Genomic DNA, 21,946 nt, shown 5'->3' on the forward strand with positions numbered 1-21,946 from the left:
AATAATGTTATTTAAATTCATCTTTGACGAGAATTGAAACTAAGACCTTACTTATAAGTGAAAATTAATATCATTAACTCGTAGTACTAAATAACACTTTAGTCTTTAAAATTTACAATCAAACTAGATTTTTTTCTCCTTTCTATATCCCGTGTTCCAATTTCCACATCCACACTTACAAAGTCGTACACGATGACATAGCACCATACCCATATATGGCATTTGATGTTTCTAGTCCTCGACTAACATGAAACGTACAGTCGATTCTTTCCCTTAGTCCCACTAGTCACATGTGATTCCTATTCTTTTATAAACAACTTTTTTTTATTTATTTTTTTTCAGCCAAAGAAGTTAATTAAAATTTTCAAACTGAAAAATTATTTAATCAATTACAATAGCATAATATTCAAACTGGAATTTTTTTTTAGAGAATGATTTTCTACTCAAGAGGTGTGGGGATTGAACCATGCCACATAAGGGGTTAGCTGTTAACTAAATATCGAACTCAACCCGAATATAATACATCATCACGATCCATATGAGCAAAACCTGAGACGACTCACTTGAAAATAGAGATAATTATCATTAAATCATAGTACTAGCTGGTCACTTTAATTCCGTACTCACACTTGTAGGCTTTGGCTACACTAGCATCAATTAACTCTTGATATAACTTTATTTTACTTCTTAATATTATTCCCAATTGATTAACAAAACTACTATAACAAAAACAAATAATAAAACTAAAATATGGACTTACGAAAAATAAAAGAAAATGATTTTCGTACAATTTTCCTCACTCTACGCATCTCTATTTATTTTAATCTATCGATTCTCATTTAATTCAAATACTAGAAATAAAGTGTGCATGAAGACTAAGAAGGTACAAATCCCATCAGCTCATGGGCATTAGTGGAATTCCGCCCTTCTTTAACTGCATTTTCCCTCCATTTGCAAGTTAATTTCACGCGGATACAAACCCAATACTTAACTAAGCAACAACAGGCCCACATTTGACCAACGTCTAATTTAGTCGTATTTACATACACACCCCTGTCCCACCACCACCGAGTCAAAACGACGACGTCACCTTCGTCCTCAAAAACTCCTCCAACCTCCACTTCCTTCCAAAACACAACAAACTCAAACCTCTCCGTCTGAGAAACTCTGGAGCACCAAACAATCAACTCGCCACTAAAAATGGGGAGGGAGCGGGACCACCTCTACATCACCGTTCCCAACCTCTTCCGCTGCCCCATCTCCATGGACGTCATGCGCTCCCCCGTCAGCCTCTGCACCGGCGTCACCTACGACCGCGCCAGCATCCAGCACTGGCTCGAATCCGGCCACGACACCTGCCCCGCCACCATGCAGATCCTCCAGTCCAAAGACGTCATCCCCAACCTCACCCTCCGCCGTCTCATCAACCTCTGGGCCCAGTCCCACGGCCCTTCCTCGCCGGCCTCCTCTCCCTCTCTGTCCTCCCAGCACCTCGCCTCCCTTGTTCAATTTCTCAGCAATGAGAACGAGACTGAGAAATTCAGCCAAAATATCGTACACTCATTGTCGAAGACTGCCGATTTCGCGAGGGTCGGCGAGGAGAACCGGAGGTTTGTGGCGAATTTCGACGGCTTCGTCTCCGCCATTGTGGGGATTCTGAACAGAGAAGGCGTCGAAATCGAAGTTCTCGAATCGGTAATTAAGGTTTTGGATTCGATTTTGCCTCAAAGCGGAGTCAACGAGCAATTGAGCCGATTTATTGCGAAGAGCAACGGCAGTTACCTCGCTTCGATTCGATTGGTACTGCAGAAAGGCAGCCTGAGCTCGAAGATCGAATACGTCAGGGTTTTGGATTCGATCGCGCTCGACGCCGAGTCGAAACGATTAATCGCAGAGAAGGAAGGCTTATTGTCCGTACTCAACGATCTATTGAGCTTGGAAACCTGTCAAGACCTATACGGCGCCGTTTTCTCGTGCTTAGCATCATTGTCCGTGAATCGGTCAATTAAAGCCGAGCTCGTCCGGTTCGGACTCGTCCGAGTCATAACATCAACGCTGTTAAATCCGGACACCAGCACTCCCCTTGCGGAGAAGTCTTTGAAGCTGTTATCCACCATTGCCACGTGCGCCGAGGGCCGGTCGGCGATCAGCGGGGAGGAGAAGTGCGCGGAGGCGGTGGCGGAGAGGCTGATGAAGGTGTCGAGGGGGGCGACGGAGGACGGCGTGGCGGTGCTGTGGAGCGTGTGCTGCATGTTGGGGGACAAGAGGGCGAGGGAGAGCGTGGCGGGAGGAAATGTGGTGGCGAAGGTGTTGTTGGTGATGCAGAGTGGGTATGGGGAGGGGCATTTTGTGAGGAGGATGTGTGGGGATTTGGTCAAAGTTTTGAGTGTTGGGTTAGGGTTGGGGTTGAGGTATGACACCAAGACTATACATATCATGCCTTGTTAGAAATTGTTCATGATGATAATCTTGCTCATTTAATTTTTTTTTGGAAATTGTGAATTTGGATAAAAAAAATTTATAGAAACAAAAAGGAAAATTCTTTTTAGTTTTGTAGTCATTGATCATCATTATGTGATTGATGTTGTATGATTAGTAGAGATATTTTTATGTGCTGTGAACACGGCCCGGTATATTAAGAATAGTATTACAATTCGTTGGAAACTTTAAAAAAAAAATTCCAAGAAATTGTATGTGCTGTGTTTCCGGAAAAATTTCTCGGGTTTGTGGGGATGTGAATATGCAAAATTATGTTGATAAGATGGCTTAAGTGATTAAAAGAATGAAGAAATAAACAACTTTTTGTTAATCTCATGTTAATCTTCTTTTTTGATTTGTTGTTTCTTTTATTGTTAATTCAGAAAAGTTTCATGATGAATTTGTTTGGACTTTGAAAAAGGATTAGGGACAAGAATCCAATCCATCGTAAAAGGGGCAAGTTTTGATATGATTTGCAAGTTATAACTTGTTAAGTAAGAGAACGTAAGGAGATCTATTGTATACTTGGGTAAATTTAATTGGTCTTAAGTTCAAATTTATTTCTAAGTAATTTTGGTGTAATTGTGATCAAATAATTGTATGCTTTTTTTTTAGAGTGGACTTACAAGTCACAGTTGTATTGCCTCAACTACGTTTTATACCAATAATACAATACCATGCAGAGAGAAATTTACACATAATGTTGTATATTTGGCATGAGACTATCTTAGTGAAAATGTATCCATGCCATAGAAGTCGTCCTCTCTTTTGTGGGTGAGGTAGTTCTGGGCAATGAACCTGTATGAAAAAATATGAGTTGTTGAGCTATGCACGAGTGTCAAACGTAACATGGCTTATTTTCGTATCCCTGGTAAACAAACTACAAAATCGTTGCTCTTAGAACAGTATATATTTAATTTCAAAAACGAGACAAAAATGATTGTAAAGAAAAAACACTAAATAAGGAGACAAATTCAGGCTAGTTTGCGTTGGAATTTTACAGGGTAAGGCAACAACTTGGCCGTTGTAGGCATTTGGTTTGCGAAAATCCAGCAGAAAACAATCGTATGGACAACAAATTGCGATGCTCCGATGTGACTCTCTAACAATGTAAAGCTGTTTTGAAGTGGTGAAGGAATAAGGGTCATGGCGCCAGATAACCGAGTTGTATCAGCAACCATTTTTATGAGCCTGCTGCCTCGGCTTCCATGCTCGATTCTGGTAACTTTGTCCTCTACAACTCGGACTCAAATATCATTTGGCAGAGTTTTGATACTCCAACCGATACCATTGTATCTGGCCAGCGATTGCTGGCTAGAAAGAAGCTTGTCTCCAGCATCTCCGACACAAATCATGCAAGCGGAAGATTTAGACCTTCAATGTAGCGTGATGGGAACCTAGAGATGTACCTGGAGTGTCCAATTATATTAGAACCTGATTGATCCGTATGCTTACTCAAATAGTGGGACGTACAGGGCTGGAGACAATGAGTCACTCAACGTTGATCACAATGGACAGTTATATCTCCTTAGTTCCGCTGGTTACAATATAAGGAACGTTACGAATCAGAAACAGCTGTTTGACACACGTATATACCACATGATGACTGACTTTGATTGTATTACTCCAGTTATGCTTCTATACTATTTATATTTAATTTTAAATTTTAAATTTTAAATGATTTCTGACCACACGATGTAAATGAACAGACATAATTATGGGATCCTCCGAATTCCTGAGAAAAGGACGTCGAACAAGAATCTTTGGTTGCTCCATTGTCTCATTTGACGGACTGAAATAACGGAGCTAACAAACTGTAAGTACAAAGGACGAAAGTGAAAAGAAAAAGGTTAAAGGGAGGTAAGTGATAATCCGATTTAAACTAACGGGACCATGAGTGCAATCTGACTCGCTCCTTAACTTGGAAAAGCCAACCAGGGCGTTCCAAGTGTGATCATGAACACGTGCCGAAACACTATTGGATTCTGGAGGGGAACCAGTGAGGCCTCCCGCAGCAAAGCCACACAAAATGATACACAAGCGATCTGAGTCGTCGGCGAGGATCCTTTTCCGTGAAAAATCGATCGAAGAAGCAAAAGCAGGTCACTGAATAAAGAAATAAAAACACAGAAGCTGAAGCTGTTGCGGGAAAAAGCTTGACCAAATCAGGGTTCCCGAATTCGAATCGCCAACGAGGTTAACCAGATTAGGGTTTTAACAAAATTTTTAAGTTACTTTTACCATGTTGTAATTGCTTAATTTTTTTTGCTGAAATTCAGAAATTTGCAGGAAAACTGAAATGGGGGACGGCCTATGGAACCGCCAGCAGCAGCAGCAGCAGCAGCATCAACTGGGTCCCTCTGGCGGCGTGCATAAACGACCTCGTTCCGACTACGGTAACTCCTCTGTGGCCATTTCTCATAGTTTTTTTCTTTAATTAGATGAAATTGCGATTGCATTCGTTTGCATTATAGATTTAGTTGTCAAACCATTTAATTTCTGACTTCTTGTTTATAATTCGAGCGATATTATAATCTAATCGAAACTATGGGGAGAGGGGGATTCGAACTTGGGTGCAGATGGGAGCACACTGCTCGATCCAACTTAGCTAGGCCAAAGTCTGCTTCTTCGTGTTATAAGTGTTTTTACTTTAGTGGTTCTTGATGGGTTTCGGGTTTCAATGTAAATTATGTTTCAAAGTGGTGAAATTTATGTGAAGGGTCAAGGGTATCTAGACAAAGGATTCCAGTTCAGTTGTCTGATGACTCTGCTTGTATGTATCTCCCCTTACTCTAGTAGATATGCAGATTCTGGTTTTGTAGCTAGGTGTCTCTTTTCTTTTCTTTTATAAAAATTACAATAAATGTTTTGCTTCCATAGTTCCATGTGTACTCTTACATCTTCGGGTTCTTCTTGAAGCATATAATATAGTCTTAGCCTATCTGTTCCACTTACTACAATTGCGATCAACACTCATACTCGTATGATTCCATATAATAATGTATCTTCCACGAAAGCTTTACTAAGCATATGATTTCTGTTATTATTTTCTTTGTAACCAGATCACAGTTTTTGGCCTTCATGTTTCCTTCGGTCCATTGTTAATGATATTATTTACTGGATTTCATATTTAGAGCAACTTTTGAATGATTTCCACATTAGCGGTAGTTTTAGAAGTTACTGGTTGTTATTAAGTTATGTTCAAGGGGGGAAAACCTTGTTCGGTGTGTTTGCTAAGACCTGTGTGAAAATGGAAACTACTACAAAATCATTCAGGTTTCCAATTACATTGCAAGGTACTTAAGAATGGATCTTTTCCTGAACCCAACCAAACCCCAAACCTCTGAAATTATCAAGTAGATTCTTTCCTTTTAGTGCGGTCAGTCTTCCAATCTAATACTATTCTTCAATAATTATGGTAATAAGATCCTCCATACATATTTATAATGCAATTATGTTTATATACAAATTGATGCATATTATTGGTATACATTTTGATATAACCAAATTCCCCTTTTTTTTCATTTAGTTATTTGTTTGCTGAGTTGTTCTTGTTATAACTTCTTAGTCACTGATCAAAAGCCTAGACTTGTATATTGTATGTAGATGTTTTGATTGGTATGTTTTCTTTGTACTTTTGAACATTGGTGGCAGTTTTACTTGTTCAAATACCACCTAGTTGTTAGTAGTGATATTGTTCATTCCGCACCTTGGGTCTAACTCTGCACATTAAAGATTAGGTTTTTACCTTGTTAATTGACGGGGCATACTCTACTTCCACCTCATGCTTCTCAATTGGTTTCTTGATTTAAGTTCTTCCATCTGCTTTTTTATTTTTTATGCCTTTTCTCTTGTTCTATAGTTGTAATATATACAGCTGAATTAGGGTCTATTTGTTAATGTTTTCTCAATGTTGTGCCTTTAAATATAGGTAAATTATGCGCTTGGTGCATTAAGTTTGTTAAACATGGGAAACATATTCTGTAAAATGATCTCAACTTTTGTTCTTCAAGTTAGGAAACAACCATTCCACTATTTATGTTGTTTTCAGGGGGATTGTGAAACATGGTGAGTAGTTAGAAACAAAAAAAGGAACCTTTCAACTGGAATAAATGTTTCTGTCATCCTCAGAGGCTCTGTTGTTGGTCCTCACTTTTCACGTATATCTGCTCTCAAAAACCTATACCAAAAAACCAAACACCCTATCGCCTCTCTCTTCCTTTCTTTCTCCATCTCTCTTTGCCTCCTCATCTCTCCCACTTTCTCTCTACACCCTCAAAACCTGCACTCCAGCCCCACTCCGAACACCTGACCCATTCATCGAAACCAATATGTGGAACCTCTTCTCAACCTCCCCCGCCCCCGCCCCCGCAATGTTGTCGTCTCGTCTCTGATTTGAAAACATTTGGTTGTGGGTTGTTTTCAATATAATAAGTTGGACGTGAATAATTGTTAGTGATAAATTTGGATGGTAGAGTTTGGTATTATTTCAATTTAAACTGGAGTGGTCAAGAATTTGGTAGAACTTGTAAAATGGAGAAACTGAAGATGGTGAATCAGACTTGGTTTCAGTTTAAACGGGGATAGTTATACCGTACTTGTATGGGATATAGAGCGATGTTGGATGCAGCTTTATTTTATTGTATCGGTTTTGTTTTGGTGTCGGAATGGTTATACTGTACTTGTATCTGTTTCTTTATCTCGTTTTGGTGTTGCTTTATTTTTTTATTGCTTTTAAATCTGAAATGGTTATACTGCACGTGTATTGGATATAGGTCTGATGTTGGATGTTTATTGATATGAATGTTCCATTTAATAGGGCTCTAACTCACAATGGTTTTGGTTAGCTTTGATGCGGGCATGGGATAAATCAATTTCACTATTGTGCCGTTTAAAAGGGCTCTTAACTCACAATGTTTTAATATATTCCGCTGGATGGATGAAGTGGAAGAGTGCATCCGGCGTGTTGTGTGACCGCCGTATGTCACTGAAGCTCAAGGGAAAATTTTATAGGACGGCAATAAGGCCGGCGATGCTGTATGGCACAGAATGTTGGGCGGTGAAGCATCAACACGTACACAAAATGGGTGTAGCGGAGATGAGGATGCTTCGTTGGATGTGTGGGCACACGAGAAAGGATAAGATTAGGAATGAGGATATCCGGGGTAAAGTAGGAGTAGCCGAAATTGAAGGAAAGATGAGAGAAAATCGGTTACGGTGGTTTGGACATGTGCAAAGAAGGCCTACTGACGCTCCGATTAGAAGATGCGACTATGGGACAGAGGTTCAGGGCCGAAGGGGTAGAGGAAGACCTAGGAAAACTTTGGAAGAGACTCTAAGAAAAGACTTAGAGTACTTGGATCTAACGAAGGACATGACACAGGACCGAGCACAATGGCGTTCTAAGATTCATGTAGCCGATCCCACTCAGTGACTTGGATTTTCCAAGTCTCCAACCGAGAAGTTTTCCTCACTCAGGAAATTAAGGGAACACTACCTCAACCTACATGTTCCACTCACAAAGCTCCAACAAAAGAAAATTCAAAGAACTTAGCGAAGAAGGCTTTGGTGTATTTAACACAATACGTTGAAATGAAGGAAAACTTATTTATTGATATCCCCAATAAGCTACAAATATGTACATATACATGAGTCAAAATAAACAAACAAGAGAGAGCCTTCACAAAGGTTGCTTAGGAGAAGTCGCAGCAGTCGGTAGAGCCCCAGAAAGAGAAGGCACCGGAGGGGGATCATTCGGAGCCTCAGTACTGGACAGAACCCTAGAAGGAGGAGGCATCAGAGGTTGATCATTTGGAGCTTCATTACGCGGTACAGCCCCAGAAGACGAAGGCAATAAATGCCTTTGGAACAAACCCACAAATCTCTGATGATCAAGTAAAACCTGACCATCAGATTCCTTCATCTGGTTCAGCTTCCTCTTCATGTTTGTAGCATAGTCATGTGCGAGACGGTGCAACTATTTATTCTCATGCTTGAGCCCTCTAATCTCCTGTTTGAGACTCATCACTTCAGCCGCCAATGATTCAACTTGGCGGGTTCGAGCAAATAGGCGTTGGGCCATATTAGACACAGAACCTGCACACTGAACACTGAGAGCCAGAGAATCCTTAACAGCTAACTCATCAGATCGTTTGGAAAGTAGTCTGTTATCTTTGGGAGTGAGAAGGTTCCTGGCCACCACCGCAGCGGTCATATCATTCTTCATAACGGAATCCCCAACGGTAAGAGGACCAGTAGGGGAGACGAAGGATGGGCGCCATATGTTGTCTGGAGAAGGCGGGGCTGCCTCTTCAACAAGGTTCAAGTCAAAACGACGGTCGGAGGGGCCAGACATTTTCAAAGGTGTTGAAGAGAGAAGAGGTCGAACAAATCAAGATCTTAGAAGTGTAAGAATGGAGCTTCTACTGGTGGAGATTCAAGTGTGCTTTGGAACTTAATGCCAGCCCCTATAAAAATCTGCACTCGACGGAGCTTCAGAAATCGAAGAGGCGCCTGCTCAGAAATCGAAGAGGCGTTTGCTTTCTCAAAAGCTGGGCTGCTTAGAGACCACGAGGGTCGATCTCAGAAATCGAAGAGGCGTCTGCTTTCTCAAAAGTTGGGCTGCTCAAAGACCACGAAGGCCGATCTCAGAAATCGAAGAGGCGCTTGCTTTCTCAAAAGTTGGGCTGCTCAGAGACCACGAGGGCCGATCTCAGAAATCGAAGAGGCACCTACTTTTCCAGCCTTGGCAGCACCTGTCACACGCACACTCAGCTTTGCGGAAATTATGGGCATTCTGTCGAAGACTTCTGGTGAAGTAGAAAGCACATGAGTCTTACTGTTCAATCACCCACTTCCCACACGCAATAGTAGTTCATGTGTATCACAGATAACTTTGCCAAAGTTCTCTGCCAAAGTTGAGCACGTGAAGCTTGCAGCTTCCACTACATCGCTCTGACCAAGACGGGTAAAAGAATAGCAAAGAAACAGCACTAACAAAGTTTAGACACATAAATTTTGAAGGTCTAGCTACCCCATATTATTACCCACAAGGGTAAAGGAACAGTATCACTGCTGGATAATTGGAAAGTCCTTGTGTGTCAACCTCTGTGCTTCGTGGCAAGGTAGACTAGCAAACATGCCCAACCTTTACTCACATTCGAGAAAACACTCCCAACAAGATTGCTTGCTCCAAAATCGAAGAGGCACCGTCCTCCGAATCTCGAGAGCCAGACTCCCAACATGACTACTTTCTCAAAAATCGAAGAGAGGGTAAAGAAACAGTACCATTGCTGGATAATTGGAAAGTCCCTGTGTGTCAACCTCTGTGCTTCGTGGCAAGGTAGACTAGCAAACATGCCCAACCTTTACTCACATTCGAGAAAACACTCCCAACAAGATTGCTTGCTCCAAAATCGAAGAGGCACCGCCCTCCGAATCTCGAGAGCCAGACTCCCAACATGATTACTTTCTCAAAAATCGAAGAGACATCGTTCTCCGAATCTCGAGAGCCAGATCCCTGATAGGATTGCTTGTTCGAAAACCGAAGAGGCAACACTTTCCCAACTACAAGAGCCGGATCTCCTTGGATAAAGCTGTCTGTAATCTTCACACGCAACATCAGCTTTCCACATACCACAGACCACTTTTTCAAAGTGCTCTGACAGGGTAAAGGAATAGCATTACTACTTGTTGTTAAGGAGACTCCTATATATGTCAACCTCCATCCCCAACGGACAGACAGACCTGCAAAAATGCTCAACCCTTCCTCATATATGAGAGGGCACTCTCAACGAAGCCTTTCGAAATATTCAGCTTTCTTTCCCCCCGATAATACCTCTGCAAACAAGTTATACTAGAGCAAGAATATCTCATATCATCAGGGTTAAAAGCAAGAGTATCCCATATCATGCTTTTTCCCTGTCTTTTCCTTTGGCCTTGTTCTTACCTGCAAGACAAGGAGAAAGAGAGCAATCAGTCAGCACTTGGAATCAAGCTTCCAGCCAGGAACTGACTGCCTGGAACTTACTTACCTGGCATTGCTCTCGAGTACTCATCTTCAACATCTTATGCTTCCAGGGAAGATACCGCATCTGCCTGAGGAACAGATAGGGCAAGTGAGAAGGATACAAGGAAGCATGTGGAGACAAGCGTAACAGCACACGTGCCGATACATCCATTACTCTGTCAAAGCAAAAGTATCCCATATCAGTAGGGTCGAACGTACTCTAGATTTGATGGACTTGTTTTGACCCTCAAATTCTTCAGTCGGCCTTATACTCTGGAGGAAACCAGAAAACCCTCCAGCTCAGTTCAAGAATAAGCCTGTGGAAAGTTACTTCTTCAAAAGCAAAAGTATCCCATATCATCTCTTCTCATTTTTATTCTCTTTATCCTTCATGCTGCCTGCAAGATAGGGAGAATGTGAACAATCAGCCGGAGCTCTGATTGCTTACCTTGTCTGTCACCTCTTTCAGCAAATCCCCTAGCTCGGCAACTTGAGGGACTCCTACTACATGGTTTGTATCGCGCTTGACCAAGCCTGAAACTACAAGTAAGCTTCAAGTGAAATTGATACATTACCTTGTGCATCTCCACCAGTTAAAGATACCACCCCTGGATGGAGGAAGAGTACTTCCAGAGAAGATGCCACATCTACCTATGAGACAGATAAGGCAAGTCAAGACGATACCACATTCCGATACTTAGAAGTTTCGTGATTACGAGATCATTCTCCCACAATATTTTCTAATGTCATTTGTACTAAATCATTCACCTGTACTCACTAAAGGAAAGCTTGAACCTATGTACTTGTGTAAACCCTTCACAATTAATGAGAACTCCTCTATTCCGTGGACGTAGCCAATCTGGGTGAACCACGTACATCTTGTGTTTGCTTTCCTATCTATATCCATTTATATACTTATCCACACTAATGATCGGAGCAATCTAGCGAAGATCACAAAAAGCGACCGTTTTCGCTACCTAGGATATATCGTGCAAGAGAACGGAGAATTAGAGAGAGATCTCAACCATGGAATAGAAGTTGGATAGATGAAGTGTAAGAGTGCATCCGGCGGGTTGTGTGACCGTCGTAGGCCACTGAAGCTCAAGGGAAAATTTTATAGGACGGCAATAAGGCCAGCGATGTTGTATGGCACAGAATGTTGGGCGGTGAAGCATCAACACGTACACAAAATGGGTGTGGCGGAGACGAGGATGCTTCGTGGGATGTGTGGGCACACAAGAAATGATAAGATTGGAAATGAGGATATTTGAGGTAAAGTAGGAGTGGCCGAAATTGAAGGAAAGATGAGAGAAAATCGGTTCCGGTGATTTGGACATGTGCAAAGAAGGCCTACTGACGCTCCGGTTCGAAGATGTGACTACGGGACAGAGGTTCAGGGCCAAAGGGGTAGAGGAAGACCTAGGAAAACTTTGGAAGAGACTCTAAGAAAAGACTTAGAGTACTTGGTTCTAACGGAGGACATGACACAAAACCGAGCGCAATGGCGTTCTAGGATTCATATAGCCGACCCCACTTAGTGGGAAAAGGCTTTGTTGTTGTTGTTGTTGTTGTGGTTCATTGATACGTCTTGTCAAAATGTGTTTACATTAGTTACGTGTTTGAACTTTGATTATAATATTTAGTTGAAAATAGTTTTTCAAAATATTGCTGCCTAATACAAATTCAGTAATTTAATTTTTTTCTCATACTAGCACTGAACACATTTTCACTGTTTTTGTTTTTAGAAACATTTTTTCAAACTATTCTACCAGATGCATTATCTAATGTTAAATTACAAGAATGTTATATCATTTTCATTTTCTGAAAGGTTTTTATGCAGATGGTTTTGTAAAACATCACCTGATAGGCTCTTACTTTTCTGTATTGTCAACCTGTCTTCAGGTCAAGAGATGCATGGTTATTTTGCGCGAGAGGATGATCTTGGTGGTCCTAGGACTGTAAAGGATAACAGATCAATCGGATCAGCATATGACCGTTATCTTCAGAATGCGGTGACTTTCTTAAGCATTTGAAACTATGCCTATTATTATTTGTGTTACATCTCTCTGTTTCTGTACTAAAACATTTGTCCTACTTGCTTCTAAAGGAAATGGCTTCGTACACTTCTGGAGAAGCGAGTACTTTTGGTGGAGCTGGAATGGGAAGGGCTGTTGGTGGTGGAATGACAGGTCCTCCAATGGCTGATCATTCTATGAGGGGCCGTCCTGGAGCTATGTCTTCTGATGTACTAACAAATGGTCGAAATATGAATCTTGCTAATCAGCTCCCAGTTGATTCAATGCCTAGGCCTGGACGTGAAACAGTTCCTTTACCTCTGGATGCATCCAGCACTTTATATGTTGAAGGACTTCCTCCTGACAGCACAAGGAGGGAAGTAGCTCGTATCCTTTATGATGCTTAAGAATTATTGCATATTGCTTTCCAATCTTATTGTTTAACTCAATAGTTTTTCCATCGCTCCTCCTTTACATAACTCTTAAGATATCTTTCGTCCTTTTGTGGGATACAAAGCAGTGAGGCTTGTGAGCAAAGAGTCCAAACACGTATGTGGGGGTGGATTATTGTAAACAATTACTTTTCTTAGTCATTCTGTTTTTCTTGATCACTCTGACTTGAGATTGTCGTTGTGCTACTTGGTTCGACTCTTGGGAAGTTTATAATCTTTCTTCACACTAATATTCCGGTTTGTCCATAATGCAGCGTGGCGGGGATCCTCTTATTCTTTGTTTTGTGGATTTTGAAAATCCAGCCTGTGCAGCAACTGCTCTGAGTGCCTTGCAAGGTGATTGCTTTTTATTGTCATCAACCTTGGTGACTATCAGTGTCAAAGAAAGCTTAATTCTTTCTTTCTGTTTTTATTTGTTTCCTTTATAGCTTCACAAGTGTTATTTTCTATCATACCTTATTCAATCATGTAAAGGGTAAATTTATGTTAAAATTCTTCCATGCATAGTAGGTGTAAAGAGGTTGAGGCAGTTCATAAAAATGTTATAGATGGCTTCTTGTGATTTAATATTGGAGTTCATAATATCTCTACACTACATATCGTGTAGAACTAGCTGGATTGCTCATTATTTTCCCATGTTTGTTGTTTTTGAAAAGCTGGAAGATGCTGACATTTGTGTTGCTGGAAGATGCTGACATTCATGTAATTCCATGCATAGTGTTTTAGTATGTGTAAAGACGTTGAGGCAGTTGAAAAAAAAATGTTATAGATGGTTTCTTGTGATTTAAGATTGAAGTCCATAATATCTCTACACTCCCGATTGTGTAGAACTAGTATTGCTCATTATATTTTCCCGTGCTCGCGGTTTTTGAAACGCTGGAAGATGCTTACATTTGTGTTGCGTTTGCAGGTTATGAAATGGATGAACATGCTCCTGATTCTAATTACTTGCGGCTGCAGTTTTCTCGGTTCCCTGGTCCTAGGTCTGGACCTGGCCGTAACAAGAGGTGAATAGGCATTAGGTGATGAGAAATATCTGTTTTTGATGTAATCAAGATTGCATTTGCTTTTAATACATTCCATATATATATATATATATATATATATATGTATTGCTCAGGCTTGGGCACACACTTAACTGTAAGCACTTCTGATGCACATTGTTGTTTCGAGGTAGTGAATGAGAAATAGTTTTATAGTTGTGCAATTAAACAGAGATCTGATTTTGCACGTCCATGGTCTACAAAATTTATAAGTGTTTTTAGAAGTGGCAAGTTTCTCAGGCACAAACCCTTTAAAAACTAGTGTGTTTTTTTAGCATGGATTTGCGGGCTTCTGTTACATATATCATATGGTAAGTGATTTCCGCTCGCTTTTTCTCCTTGTACAACTCCTTTTTTCCTGGTTTAAGGGTTGGATAAATCAAATCAAAGGAGAATAAGTGGAAAGAAACATAAGGTGAATGCAGGAGGAGAAAATGGGAACGTGCCGATGACTACCGATCAAACTCGTCTTTTCTTGTAACTTCCAACTGCATGGAGAAAAGCAAGACACTGCGTGATGAGAATGGGCAATGCATGGTGTCATGTCTTTTGGTGTTAGAAATTTGATCCGAGTCCTTCCCTTTTGGACTACAGTTAAGGACAGGCTCTACTATGTCCTCCCAATGCTAAGCACTAGGTAGTGGGCTGCCGACTAGTCTATGTGCCACTGTACATATCACATGGGCTTTCAACCCATAATCCTATCCTGCTAGAGCTTCCCCCTACCCTTCTTGAAATTAGTATACCGTCAGGTATGTTGCTGTCTCTCATATCACGTGACTAATGATTCGTTTGGAATTACTTCTTTCAGAAACACTTATACTACAAGTGTTTTTATTGTAGACACGTTAAATCTTTACAAACAATCCAAGTGTTCATTGAAAAATATTTGAAAGTGCTTCTTGAAAAAGCATTTGGCAAGTGCTCCTCTAAAGATAGTTTATACGAGTCAAAAGAATTTCTAATATTTTATCTTTATGCCAATCGCAACAGAACACATTTAGCTTTTCCAGAATCAATCCTAAACTAGTTCTAAGCAAAGAAAGGGCAATATAACATAAGGACAACGAAGAATCTCTCTAACATTAAAGGTTATGTTTGTTCGGTCACTAGACTCAAACAAAAGAGAAAAGTAGAAGTGGGCAATAAATTGGTTTTCGATTACCATCAAATTGGCACAACATTCGGCATTGTTTCGCAAAAGACTGCTTTTTTTTCTTAGCATTAGTTTTACACACACTCTAGTGTGTGGTAAAAACAAGCTAGGGTTTGGTTGGAGAACAAGTCTGAGCAGTTACATGCCATGTGGGCTGGAGGGTTTCGTTTGGTGCCATTACTCTTTTTTCTTGTTCTATCATCCTTGTCGAACTGGAAGAGAAAAAGGAGGGGAAAAGGGAGTTTAGGGCAAAAAGGATACTGAGTTTATAAACCAGGAAATGTCTAAGCAATTTGTTTGTGCCAACGTGACTGTTATCTAAATATAGCGTACTTGTGGTATAAAAGAAAAAGGCAAAAAGGGTAACTGTAAATAGTTGTTGTACTTAAGTGTAAATTGTCCCACAACTTGTCCAGGGACCAGTGCATATAAGTTGTAGCTGCAAGTGCAAGGAGCAACCTCTGGATTAGATAGACGGATGGACTTGGTTTGGTATGATTCCAAGTCGTCGTTGATGTTTCTTCTTCTTTGTGGCCCAGCCACCCAGGACTATAGTCCTTATTTGGTAGGTATTTATTGCAAGGCTAACTATAGGATTGGAGATAGACAAAGGGAGATGGGACATGGAGAATGGTTTGCCAAGTTTGTTTAGAATGGATCGGGATCAATGCCCGTTGGATCCCTAGTAATTGAATATTTAGTTAAAGATTCAACGTCTATGAATCTCGGTCTATGTTATGAACTGTTTTTACAATTTTCGTTCATTGTGTATCACGTAATATGCATAATGTTAGACAATCCACTTGTTTTATTTGAGACAACTGTATTTGATGCACTTCCTAATTTCTGTTTTCTGACTTGCTTCAATCTACATTCTCTTGATATTTTTTTTTCCATTTTACTCGGTTTTATGATAGTGAGAACATTCAACATGGCCTCTTCTTCCTCAAGTTGCTTCTTTGTGATACATATATCTGTTTTTGTACTAAAACATGTATCCTACTTGCTTTTAAAGGAAATGCCTTCGTACACTTTTGGAGAAGCGAGTACTTTTGGTGGAGCTGGAATGGGAAAGGCTGTTGGTGGTGAAATGACAGGTCCTCCAATGGCTGATCATTCTATGAGGGCCAGTCCTGGAGCTATGTCTTCTGATCTATTAACATATGGTCGAAATATGAATCTTATTAATCAGCTTCCAGTTGATGCAATGCCTAGGCGTGGACGTGAAACAGTTCCTTTACCTCTGGATGCATCCAGCACTTTATATGTTGAAGGACTTCCTCCTGACAGCACAATGAGGGAAGTAGCTCGTATCCTTTATGATCCTTCTATGATGCCTAAGAATTATTGCATATTGCTTTCCAATCTTATTGTTTTACTCAATAATTTTTCAATCGCTCATCCTTTACATTACTCTTTAAGATATCTTTCGTCATTTTGTGGGATACAAAGCAGTGAGGCTTGTGAACGAAGAGTCAGGTTTGTCCATAATGCAGCGTGGCGGGGATCCTCTTATTCTTTGTTTTGTGGATTTTGAAAATCCAACCCATGCAGCAACTGCTCTGAGTGCCTTGCAAGGTCATTGCCTTTTTCTTTTCATCAACCTTGGTGACTATCAGTGTCAAAGAAAGCTTAATTCTTCGTTCTGTTTTTATTTGTCTCTTTAAAGGTTTGTAAATTTTTTTTCTATCGACCTTATTCAACCATGTAAATGGAAAATTTATGTTAAAATTCTTCCATGCATAGTAGGTACAAAGTGGTTGAGATAGTTCACAAAAATGTTATGGATGGCTTCTTGTGATTTAATATTGGAGTCCATAATATCTCTACACTCCAGATCGCGTAGAACTAACTAGATTGCTCATTATTTTCCCGAGCTTGTTGTTTTTGAAACGCTGGACGATGCTGACATTTGTGTTGCGTTCGCAGGTTATGAAATGGATGAACAGGCTCCTGATTCTAATTACTTGCGGCTGCAGTTTTATCAGTTCCCGGATCCCAGGTCAAGACCTGGCCGTAACAAGGGGTGATAGGCATTAGGTGATGAGAAACATCCGTGTTGATGTAATCAAGATTGCATTTGCTCTTATACATTATATATATTGCTCAGGCTTGGGCACACACTAATTGTAAGCACTTCTGATGCACATTGTTGTTCTAGGTAGTGAAATCAGAAACAGTTTTATAGTTGTGTTGAACGATCTGATTTTGCACGTCCATGGTCTACAATTTACTCAAGGAATGTTTTAATTCTGAATTGAGATTGTACTGTGCATAGACTACCGCAAAATTAGTACAGAGATAGTTTCCCTATAGATTGTTTTCATATACTAGAGGACTTCCATGGCCAGGGTATCTTGCCACCATATTGTCCCCGTACATTTTCCCTCCATATTAGTTATATATTTATCTGGACATTCTAACCTAATGAAGTCCTACAATCATCATAACTCATTTTACTTAGCTCATGCTCCTTACAATATTTGATGAACTCACATAAGAAACTCATAGAAATTTGTTCCCAGTCATTACCTTTGGACTGCAGTTGAAGCTTATGATACATCCTCCCAATGCTAAGCACTAGCTAGTGGGTTGTCGACTAATCTATGCCACCGTACACATCGCAGGGGCTTTGAACTCTGTCTCAATTATTGTAAAGACGTTAGCCTCTTCAATGAAAGAACCCATAGTCCTATGCTGCTAGAGCTCCCCCCACCCTTCTTGGAATTAATATAGTGTTAGGACATATCGCTCTATTTCTCACATCACGTGACTAATGATTTCTTTGGAGTTACTTCTTTAGGAAACACTTATACTACAAGTGCTTTTATTATATAGAATCTTTATAAGCAATCCAAGTGTTCATTGAAAACATATTTGAAAGTGCTTCTTGAAAAAGCATTTGGCAAGTGCTTCTTGAAAAAGCATTTGGCAAGTGCTTCTATAAAAGAGCTTATTGGGTCAAAAGAATTTCTAAGTTTTTTTTTCTGCCAAGCACAACAGAATACACATTTTAGCTTTTTCCAGAACCAATCCCAGACAAGTTCTAAGCAAAGAAAGGGCGATACAGCCTGAAGACAACGGAGAATTTCCCTGATGTTAAAGGTTTTGTTTGTACGGTCACTAGACCCAAAAAAATAGAAAACTTGAAGTGGGCAATGAATTGGTTTTCGATTTCCATTAAATTGGCACAACATTCGGCATTGTTATGCAAAAATATAATTTTTTCTTAACATTAGTTTTACACACACTCTAGTCTGTGGTATAAAATGAGCTAGGGTTTGGTTGGAGAACAAGTCTACGTGGTATCATCACTGAAGAGGGCTAAATGTCTAAAAGCCAAAAAATGACATGATTTACCCAAAAACTCATCTCCAACCAATAGCTAGGTTATAATTCTATGGATTCAACAGTTAGATTTGGAAACATCCAATGTTAGTTTAATTAAATTAAAGTATAAACTTAAAACTAATAAATTATTAGGGAGCCTATGTTTTAGCCCTTTCGGTTGGAGATGGTATATGAGTATGGCCGACACTATTCATTTAAAACTAATTTTTTTGTTGGGTTATAATTTTGGATGAGGCTATGTCTAGCCCTTTTGGTTGGAGATGACCTTACAATGATTAATTCAAATTCAATGGTTAAATTTGAAAATATCCAACAAAACATCCAACAGTAGTTTAATTAAATTAATCAATAATTTTAAGTATAAACTCAGAACTAATAAATTATTGAGGAAGTTATGTTTAGCCTTTTCGGTTGGAAATGATATATGAGTATGGCCTAATACTGTTTATTAAAAAAAAATCTTTAGTTATCTCTGCTAATCAATAAAACACTCATTGTCAACCAAAATCCTATGAAATTACCAGTTTAACCTTCTAATTAAAACAAAACATGAATAAGAAATATGGGGCGGAAATTTAATTTTACACAAACAAAATTTGTTGTTTTTTTTTTTCAAAACTTCATCTATATATAATTCTAACATATCTCTAATTCTAAAATAAATAAAAAATAAAAATAAAAACTTCCTACTCCCACATTCTCTATCACTCCCTTCCTCTCTTCTTTTATTTTAAAAAAAAAAAAAAATTTCACATACTTTATATATGCCCATATGCTAGTAATTATAAACGAAACTATATTTAACTATTTCGTTGAAAATGACCGTACGAGTATGTAAATTTTGAAATGTGAGTTGTCGTTCACTACGCAAGCAAAGATCGAAAGCCTTCATGTACCGAGGGGTCCCACTCCTTGAATCAGAATAAAAGTGCTTTGAAAAAGTCCCTTTAATTATGTCCAAGTTTGGATAAAATTTGTCCATGCATGGCATGCACTCACTGACTGATCTCGTCGTCCTGAAGGGTAAGAGAGGTAAATTCCAGAATAACCCACGAGGCACTGTATGAAGCCTGTCAATTACATCAACTCATCAAGCTTTCAATCTTTTCATGGCATGCCTAACTTCTGTGAAATATGCTCAACATTTAACATTTTGTAAACCAAAAAGAGAGTAAGAGAGAGATGATTGAAGTAATAAAGTAAAAGCGAAATGCATGCATTGATAAAAGGAAATTTTAACAAAAAAAATTTCGGTACTGTTTACTTTAACAAAAAATTACATTTTTACATTAAAAAGTCAATTCTAATACTATTCATTTTACCCTTTATTTTTTCTTTATTGTTAAAACTCAAATTTTTCAATCCATTTTTATTAGTTTTCCTTTGATAAAAGGAGAAAGATGCATGGAGAACTGGTTTTTTATTTTATTATTATTTTTTTTTACAAACAATAATATTAGAGTGGATTAAGTTATTAGCTGTTAGGGAGAAGAGGATCAATAATAATCAAACTAGCACAAGGATGTATAAGCATAATTGTTTTCTAAAATTGCAATAAAACGTCACTTTCCATATATATATATAAAATAAAAAAAAAACTTATTGTTCCTTGTATGATGGATTGCAATCTCAATATCGTTCTTAATGGAACGGCCACAATTAGTTGTTCAGGACACAAACAATATTTAATGTCTTTATATTTAGGAAATTGGCTCTGTTAGCCTTATTACAAACCCAACAATTAAAAATGCTCCCAAATTATAATCTCTAGTAGCCCTCTTTTCCTTAAATACCACCGACTTAAAAGATGAACTGTTATTCTATGTCTCAACGTTGGATCTCGATGGCATCCACAAGGGCCTCTCAACTCCCTCCTGACTGTATCTCGACTGAATCACGACGGCATCTCAACGGTACAGAGCTGAATTACCCTTATATTTATGAGTTGATCATACACTCCAATTAAATAAAAATAATTATAATTATATCAAAATTATTAATTAATTAGTCAGTCTCACGTATATATAATTAACTCATCAAACACATAAACAAAAAAGTTCTTGTATGTATGCTATACTTTGATTTGTCTCAACAAGAAATGACTCACTCATCTTTTTCTCTATGTCCATTAAATTTATGGAGGGAAACATATTGAGATCTCAAAATTTTTATTCTCATACAACGCACTTTGAGACAGGTAATAACTACAAAATCAAAATATAAAGATAATAAAGTCTTGTAGTGTTTTAGATTAGCTAAAACATTGGTATACATATTAACTTACCAAAAAAAAGATGTTGAATTTGCTACACCTGGAATTTGTAGCAGATTTGTCATTTTATAAAGGGATTTAACTTTAATCCTTGAAAAAGATTGAAATTTAATAAAAATTTAGTGTTAGATTACATATTGATTATAGTCCCTTGATGTGTCCTTAATTCAAATTAATTAATGTGTAGTTTATTCAATGTCTCCCATTAAATATTTGAATATATGAAAATGAAAATTATAATGAAATATAATTAAGACATCAAAATTAGGAAGAAAAAGAGAAATAATTAAAACATCAAAATATAATTAATAATGAAGTGATTAATACATTAAAAATTAAAATTAAATTTTGATCTTATTCATGTTTTTAATCTAAAAATTATTTTTGTCAAAAATTAGAATGAAGTTTCCTTTTGCAAATTATAACGATGAAAAATGACGCGTTGCACGTAAAAAACAACATCTATATTTTCTCTTTTGTTTAATATGCCACCAACATATACCCATCACGTTTGAAATTTTGTGGAAGTCCCTCTCTCACATTAATAAAGTCTGGTTTGTGTTGGACGACCGTCCAAGAGACGACCCAAAAATCTTCCACAAACCAACAAACATTCAGACCAGACATGTATATGTACGCATGGACCCAGCGGCATAGTCAGAATTTTTAAATAATTGAATCGTAACATCAATTAAAAAAAGTTTTAGGCCACTGTCAATTTTTGTTAACATATGTTAAAAGTTTATGCTAACATATGTCGACAACAACGATAATTTGTAGAGGTTTGTCGATGATGATGCAGGATATTGTGGAGTAATATTGAGAACTCCTAAGGCTTTTCAACTAAAGTATTTCATATAAGAAAAGAGAAAAGAAAAACAAAAATGATAGAAGAAAATAGAAGAAGTAAGAGGATGAGGTTGTATTTTAGTATGCCTTAGCTGTTTATAATGGTCAAATACAATATACAAACAAATATACAAGAGGTTTTTGAAGTTGTTGAGATCAAAGACAACCAATAACCCCATACTGGTTCCGCCACTGCAGGGGCCGGATAGGGATATGGCTAAAATATAAATCTATTAATTGTGTTTTGGGACTTCGTCTAACAACTTGGCTCTCTCTTGACTTGGATGCCATGGATGGCTCATGCAGTTTACTAAAACTAGTA

General features: G+C 38.6%; 2 protein-coding genes across 8 annotated transcripts; both read left to right on the forward strand.

Annotated features, from left to right (window-relative positions):
• Positions 1 to 1,138: 1,138 nt before the first annotated feature.
• On the forward strand, positions 1,139 to 4,150 carry LOC126586196 (U-box domain-containing protein 29-like). Of its 2 annotated transcripts, none has more exons than XM_050250910.1 (2): positions 1,139 to 2,411; positions 3,482 to 4,150. In XM_050250910.1, exons 1-2 carry the CDS (start codon positions 1,201 to 1,203, stop codon positions 3,582 to 3,584), a joined length of 1,314 nt encoding a protein of 437 aa, XP_050106867.1. In that variant the 5' UTR covers positions 1,139 to 1,200; the 3' UTR covers positions 3,585 to 4,150. The 2 variants fall into 2 exon arrangements, with proteins under 2 accessions (XP_050106867.1, XP_050106868.1); XM_050250911.1 differs by lacking the exon at positions 3,482 to 4,150 and adding an exon at positions 3,162 to 3,213.
• Positions 4,151 to 4,510: 360 nt separating this feature from the next.
• LOC126586197 (RNA-binding protein 2-like) lies at positions 4,511 to 17,465 on the forward strand. Of its 6 annotated transcripts, XM_050250915.1 has the most exons (8): positions 4,511 to 4,674; positions 4,758 to 4,874; positions 12,389 to 12,498; positions 12,594 to 12,888; positions 12,989 to 13,050; positions 13,208 to 13,289; positions 13,864 to 13,944; positions 17,163 to 17,409. In XM_050250915.1, the coding sequence occupies exons 2-8, from the start codon at positions 4,778 to 4,780 to the stop codon at positions 17,180 to 17,182; spliced, it is 747 nt and encodes a 248-aa protein (XP_050106872.1). In that variant the 5' UTR covers positions 4,511 to 4,674; positions 4,758 to 4,777; the 3' UTR covers positions 17,183 to 17,409. The 6 variants fall into 6 exon arrangements, with proteins under 6 accessions (XP_050106872.1, XP_050106873.1, XP_050106871.1 ...); XM_050250916.1 differs by lacking the exon at positions 13,864 to 13,944 and having other exon boundaries at positions 17,082 to 17,409; XM_050250914.1 differs by lacking the exon at positions 17,163 to 17,409 and having other exon boundaries at positions 4,768 to 4,874; positions 13,864 to 14,183.
• The last annotated feature ends 4,481 nt before the right edge of the window (positions 17,466 to 21,946 follow it).

Source organism: Malus sylvestris, chromosome 10 (genome assembly GCF_916048215.2).
Source record: "Malus sylvestris chromosome 10, drMalSylv7.2, whole genome shotgun sequence".
Classification (NCBI taxonomy): Eukaryota; Viridiplantae; Streptophyta; class Magnoliopsida; order Rosales; family Rosaceae; genus Malus; species Malus sylvestris.